Source organism: Rattus norvegicus, chromosome 8, assembly GCF_036323735.1.
Source record: "Rattus norvegicus strain BN/NHsdMcwi chromosome 8, GRCr8, whole genome shotgun sequence".
NCBI classification, from domain to species: domain Eukaryota; kingdom Metazoa; phylum Chordata; class Mammalia; order Rodentia; family Muridae; genus Rattus; species Rattus norvegicus.
Window position 1 is genome coordinate 108325846 of NC_086026.1, and position 7160 is coordinate 108333005.

Below are 7160 nucleotides of genomic sequence, written 5' to 3' on the forward strand. Positions count from 1 at the left end.
ATGCTGCGCCTGAGGCCCCGCAGCCCCAGCGCTGACCCCGCGTCCTGCTGGTCACCACAGGCATCAGCACCCAGCCCTGCCAAGCGCCGCCGCCTCCACCAGGAGCCCGCGCGCCCCGAGCCCCTGGCTCAGCCCGAGCTGGAAGAGCCCGCCAGGCCCGCCAGCAGCGCGCTCACCTCCGTGGTGTTCCTGGCTGCCGGCTGCGCCCTGCAGCTGCCCCTGGACGGCGTCGACCTGCTGCTAGAGCCTGAGCCCACTTCGGTCCTGCAAGTGTCTCTCCAAGGACACACCATCCTGCTGGTCCCCAAGGAACTCCAAGCCTCCACCCATTTTGGACAGCCTGGATTCGTGGCCACCAGCCCGCAGGGAGCCGCACCCCAGGACATGTCCCAGGATCACCTCGCTGGCCTGCAACAAGAAAGTCTCTGTGAGTACTTCTACCAAGAGGGTGTCTGTGATGAGGATGCAGACTTGGACTTCCTGGAGCCCTGGGCTAAGCTTCCAGCTGGTCAGGCTCCTGGGAGCCTTTCCTCCATAACAGGGGTGCCCAGTTCTTGGTCTCAGGACCGCGTCCCAGAGCCATGTCCTCTGGTACCTTCCACTGGAGCAGAGCAATATTTGCAGAGGTCCATCGAGGAACTGGACAGCTACCTGCTGGGACCCTTCCCTGGCTCACCACTGCAGCCTCTGCCTGCATTTCTTCGGAGTCCCCAAGAGCAGCGTTCGCCACGCCCTTCATGCTCTCCAAGGCCCCCTTGCAAGGCCCGGAAGCGACTGATCTATGACTGAACTGCCCTGCACCAGTCCTTGAGTCCTAGAAGTGAGGGGCTTCTCTACCCCCTAGATGCAAGGCACTTAGTCGCCTGTTGTCAGAATAAAAGTGTTTCTGACCCAAAGGACTCTTCCCAAAAGCTCTAAATATTCCTAGAAATCTAACTGGTAAACCCCCCACCACGCTCTGTTTCTTCTCTAACCAAGAAATTAGTAGTCTTATGTTCTCGGTGTCCTTTAGTGTTTTGTTTTGTTTTTTTCATGAGTTTTTAAGGATTTGCACACGACTTATCTACCTCCTTGTTTCGGGCTGCTCTCCTGGAAAACTACCCAGTACCATGATGAACGATAACGGTTACTTCACTTGAATGTACAGGGTTCAAAAGCCATCTCCAAAGCTACTGGAGTACTCTTCCATTTCAGTTCCTTCATTACAGATGAGGCTTATGGCGAGTTTTACCGGCTGGTTTTAGCATGCACTGGGATACGAATTTGTTTTGTCTTCTTTGTTTTTTTTATCTTTGTTTTGTTTGTTTTTATTCAGGATCTCATTATAAATCTATGGTTTTCTTAGAACTAACTATGTAGCTGAGGCTAGCCTTGAACTCACAGAGATCTGCCTGCCTCTGCATCCCAAATGCTGGCATCAAAGGTTTATGCCACTCTGTCAGGCTTGGGTTTCTTTTTGTAGAATGTTCATCAAGATTTCACCTAAACTGGCAGAAAATGTTTACATTATTATCCCACTTTTTTTTTTTTGCTTTAAATTTTGAGCTGATTTTTTTTCTCCTATAAACCTAATTTGTAATGTTTTGTATACAGTTTCCATATTTATCTTGTTTTATAAAATAATCAAATGAAATGTCACTGGTAAAAGTGAGTCAAAAGTCATAGCTGTTCAGATTTAGGCCGTTCTGATTTACCAGCCTACGTTTACCAAACTCCCTCTTTGTTCTTGGGCTAACCTCATTTTTTTATCTTGCTGAGGCTACTTATCTGCTTTTAATTTTTTTTTGCATTGATGCAGATTTAACCTAGGGTCTCACACATACTGGGTAAGCCCTTTATTACAAGTCCATCCCTAGCTCTCTCCTTACTTTTTATTTTGAGACGGGTCTCTCTCCCTAAGTTGCCTGCCTAGCTTTAAACTCATTCTGTAGCCCAGACACACCTTGAAAATGGAGTCCTCAGGTTATCGTAGCTCTTACATACAGCTTTTTAAAATTGTTCATCACTGATGTACACTTAAGTGAGTGTGTGTGATTTCTGTGTGAGCACAGGACCATGCAGGCCATCAAATGTCTGCTACAGCACACCTGTGAAAATCACAGGACAACTTGGGAGTCAGTTTTCCCTCTATTACAGACTCAGGGGATTGCTGCTGGCTGTCAAGCTTTGTGGAGTGAATACTTCTACCCCACGATCCCATCCCAGCTGCCCCAGAAATAGGCTTTAAAAGTTATATCTCGGGCTGGGGATTTAGCTCAGTGGTAGAGCGCTTACCTAGGAAGCGCAAGGCCCTGGGTTCGGTCCCCAGCTCCGAAAAAAAAGAACCAAAAAAAAAAAAAAAAAAGTTATATCTCCATTATGTCTCTCCTGCCTTGGTTCTATAAGCCCGAACATGAGTTCGTGTGATAAATTCTGAGTTCTCTATGTTTGAAAATGTTTCATTCCATATTCATTTTAACCTGAAATAGGAATGGCTGAGTGGAAATCAACAGACAAATAAACCACTGTATAATTCTTAAGTGTACAGTGGACGCCAGCACAATGTTGCATTCCAGATACCGGTGAAAGAGGAAACAGAAAACTGGCTGGAAATCCAGAAATGTAAATAAAAATGGACTGAATGGAGGCTCATCAGTGTCCAGACCAAAAATAAGTACATAAAAGTCAGTTTTTTAAACCACTCTTCTCAGTTCCACCTACGGCCGGGCCCTTTCCCAGCAGGCTTCCCTTTTAGCTTCTGGAACTTTCTTCTCCCTTCTCATGTTTCTGTCTGAAACTTCATCCATCTTCTTAGCATGTCCCTTGGACTGACTTGAGGTTTCTAGCCACCGTTGTGGAGGATGTGGTGTCCGCCATCTTTCCCCCAGCCCTTGATCCTACATGTATTATACTCTAGCATAATATTCGATTACTTTTTATTTATTTTATTTAATTTATTGATCCAATGTTTCACCATTTTTTGTCTGCTTATCTAACCAATAAAAAAAATCGCTATTTTATATGTGGGGCTGTTGCACATTTTAGTGTTGAGGGTTCGAAAGGCTTTATTCTTGGCCTATTTTTTGTTTAGCCCAGGCTAGTCCCAAAGACCTCATCCTCCTACTTTGGCCTCCCAAGTCCCAGGATTACAGGTGTGTAAAATCTGAAAAAGCCACATCCGGCTTCAGTTTACTTCAAGTATTTGTTGGGTTTTCGTGTCGCATAGTTTGATTGTCATATGTCTGCGAGGACATTACTTCTGACTTGGCTGAATATAGTTGACTGTGCCTATTGAAAATTATCTCTTAACCTGAAGTCCTAAAAAAGACTCAGCCTCAGAGTACCTCATCCATCCTCATGTTGAAATCCAACCAGGTTTATGACTGCAGTGCTCTGTTTACCTCTTAGGACTCATTGTATCAGTTACCTTTCCGTCACTGTGATGAAACACCATGACCCAAAGCCACCTAAGGGATTTATTTTAACTTCACATCCACACACAGGAAGCTGAGAGAGGACAGAAGGCTAAAGATCCTCAAAGCCACCCCCAGTGACTTCCCTGCAGGGAGGTTCCACTTCCTAAAGGTTCCAAACCTCCTCAAGTAGTGCCACCCACCGGGAAGCAAATGTGCGAATGTGTGGCCCTATAAGGGGACATTTTTTCATCCAAGTAGCCATATTTATAATATCGTAACGCTATAAGATGTAGTTGTGACATAATTAATTCCTTCCAGAATTCTATTATTAATGTTTCTGTGAGAAAAATTCTCACTTCAAAACTGTATTCAACTACTAGGATGTTGGCTTCCTTATTTTAACACTTCTGCTTAGCCAGGCAGTGGTGCTAAACACCTTTCATCCCAGCACTCAGAGGAGGCAGAGGCCGGAGGGTCTCTGTGAGTTCAAGGCCAGCTGGATCTACAGAATGAATTCCAGGACAGCCTGGGCTAGAAAGCACTTTCCCTTAAAGTCACAGGCTTGGGCTTGGTTATGGATGTAACTTTAATACATTTTACCTCTTTGTGAATGTTTTCATCCTTCATTGTGTTGGATTACCTCACTGCTTATAAGAATGTGTGTGTTTTGTTTCTTTGGTTGGTTTTGTTTGTTTTTTGGTTTTGTAATCTTTTTGTTTTGGTTTTTTTTTTTTGTTTTGTTTTGGTTTGTTTTTTGGGTTTTTTTTTTTTTTGGTTTGGGGGGTTTTTGGTTTGTTTGGTTTTTTTGTTTGTTTCTTTGGTTTTTTTTTGTTTTTTTTGTTTTTTTTGTTTTTTTTTTTTTTTTTTGGTTTGGGTTGGTTTGGTTTGATGGACACAGTGTGAGTAAGACTTCATCTTTCTCCTCCTACATTTGTAATTCTTACACATATACAGCTCCCTGCACATATACAGCACTCTCCCTTTAGAAGGTTTGCAGCTTGTCTTTCTAAAAGAACTCAGATCTAATCCTGAAGCAGTTGCACAGCTGCTCACCCACACTTTAACAGTTGGTGAATGTTCATCTCCCCATAGCAATGGACCCAATCACCACATCTTTTATTCTCAGTACAAAAGTGCCTGAGACCATCAGCCAGTTAGCCGACAACTGGATTCACTCTCCATTTCTGGCCCCTAATTGGGGTAGATGTTGGGTATAGAAGCTGACCGTGATATTAGTCTGTTGGAAATTTTTCATGCCATAGCACATGCCAGGCAAGCTATGCCCTCTGGTGCAATAGTACTCAGAAGGCTATGGGGGTAGACATCTGGTTTCTTATTGCCTTTGAGACTTCCCACAGGAGGGAATCCGTGCATTGAGTACACATAAATTTGATCAAAATCAATGGCTTGGAAGTCATAGGTCCTAGAGTAGAACATAATCCTGCAGTATTGGTAAATGGGAAGTTGTTGTATCTATTGTGCATGTGTATTTAAGCATGTAGACTAGTGCTACCCTCGACCTTAGCCAGGGAAGCTTCTGTCTGCTATGGTTAGCAGTTAATACAAAAGCCCACGACTGTTAAAAGTGCTAAGAAAAGTAGCTGCCAAGTGTTCAGCCCCAATGGCACATCTGTATCAGCTGCTCTCTCAACACCCACCATGGTAAAAGCATAGAGAACATCACAGAACGGTAAAAACTGTAGGAGGAGGGGAGGAGGAGGAGGAGGAGTGTTATAAAATGCTGAGTTCATCCATCTGATGTGGCCACTGCACTCATGAACTCATTGTAGCTATGACTGCCTGCACAAGACATGCACAAGATCGAGCCACTGAGATCAGTCTCCATTACAACAGGCAGCATCAAATGGACTCCATGGGTTAGAGAAGGGGAAGGGGAGGATGAGAGGACATTAAAGTAGGAAAGGGGACGTGTCACATCTATTACCCATTTTTTTTTTTTGGTTCTTTTTTTTTTTTTCGGAGCTGGGGACCAAACCCAGGGCCTTGCGCTTCCTAGGCAAGCGCTCTACCACTGAGCTAAACCCCAACCCACTATTACCCATGTTTATAGTGGGTAATAGATGTGATTTGGTGGAGGCCATAAAAGAGAAAGAGAGAAACCGTGGAAATACCAAAGCTCTATGAGGCTTCTAAACATTTAATGTATCAACACTGAAATGCAACAGCGCTGAGGGCATTTAACAACAGATTTAAGTTAAAATGGAAATACTGCGGAACTGGGGAAATCACTCGTAAACCTACAACCTATGTGAGATAAGTCAGAAATATGAAATTGAGCTAGGACCCGTGGCGAGCCGCAGCTGTTCTAGCAGTGAGTGGGCACGGAGAGGATGGATGGGCAGGATTATCCCAGAGAGGAGGAAGGGGAGTTCTCAGATGATAAAACTGAATCATAGAGGCTGAGGAGGTAGCAGGGTTGGCAGAGTCTGGCGTGCACAAAGCCCTGGATCAATCACCAGTACAAGAGAAACCACACAAAGTGCCTCATGCCCTTTAATCCCAGCACTTGGGAGGCTGGAAAAGGAGATTCAGAAGCTCACGGGCATCCTCTGATACATATTGAGATCAAGATCAGCCTTGGATATGGGAGACTCTCTCTCTCTCTCTCTCTCTCTCTCTCTCTCTCTCTCTCTCACACACACACACACACACACACACACACACATTATGATAATAAATAACTTATTTATTGGCCCCATATTTATTAATCTCCATCTGTACACAATTCCAAGCTGGAATTCAGTTGAGAACAGGTAAGTCAAAAATCATTGCGCTCACGAATGACAACAGCCTTCCGAGAAGTGACCCTGGCTTGGAGGAAGTAGTGGAAAGCGGAGTGATGTGAGGTGACATTTTCCTGGATATATTTTGAAGATGGGGAAACAGGATTTCTTGGTGTGAAAGATGACAGGGGGCCCATAATGACACAAGCAATAGACGCTAACCTTTAAGGTTTGGGAGCTGAGCTCCCACACAAAATGATAGAATTGTTATGTGAATAGATTGGAAAGACGTTGTGGGGGCGGGCATTTTTTATTTTTTTATTTTTAAAAAAGTAATGAGATCAATTGAGAACGTGTGTAATCTGAGGTGCCTGTTCCATACCCAACTGTGGTTAATGACCAAAATGTGATCAACAAAAACGAGATGTAGGTTGAATGGAATTGTTTGAAAATGGATATAAGTACCTATTTTTGGAAGAATAATCTTCTTTTGAAATCATCTGTAGTAATGACTACCTAGAAGAACAAAGGCCACAAGTAACCAAGGAACTGCCTGGGGGTTAGGGGAACTGAAAAGAGAGCAGAGGCTGCACCAGGAAAAAAAAACACCTAAAAGTAACGGGGCACAGAAGACAACACAAGCCCCAGCGCGAACACCTGAAGGGAAAGACTCAGAGGAAGCCGCTTCAACAACAGGGAAAGATAAAGGTGCAAAGGTTGACGAAGCATGGGGCTCTCTGGCTAGGACTCTGGCTAGGACTCTGGCTAGGACTCCAGGATGCCAAATGAAAGTGTCCGAGATGGAGAGGAGGCTGATGGGGGGGAAGGGTGGGTATATAAAGTCTGACGTTTTTAATCTCGGAAAAGAGGAGTGATCAGATTCCAACCGTGAACAAGGATAAAAGGCATGAGATTAGTAGTGCGTAGGACCCTTCAGAAGACAGAGGTCAGTAAGCAGCCCTCAGGGCTGCACAGAGATTGTATACCGTTGTTCTGGTTAGACTGCCCTGAATGAGGAAAC

General features: G+C 44.5%; 1 protein-coding gene across 1 annotated transcript; it reads left to right on the forward strand.

Annotated features, from left to right (window-relative positions):
• On the forward strand, positions 1 to 896 carry Prr23a3 (proline rich 23A, member 3). The gene has a single exon (NM_001408794.1). The coding sequence runs from the start codon at positions 1 to 3 to the stop codon at positions 787 to 789; it is 789 nt and encodes a 262-aa protein (NP_001395723.1). The 3' UTR covers positions 790 to 896.
• Positions 897 to 7160: the final 6264 nt, after the last annotated feature.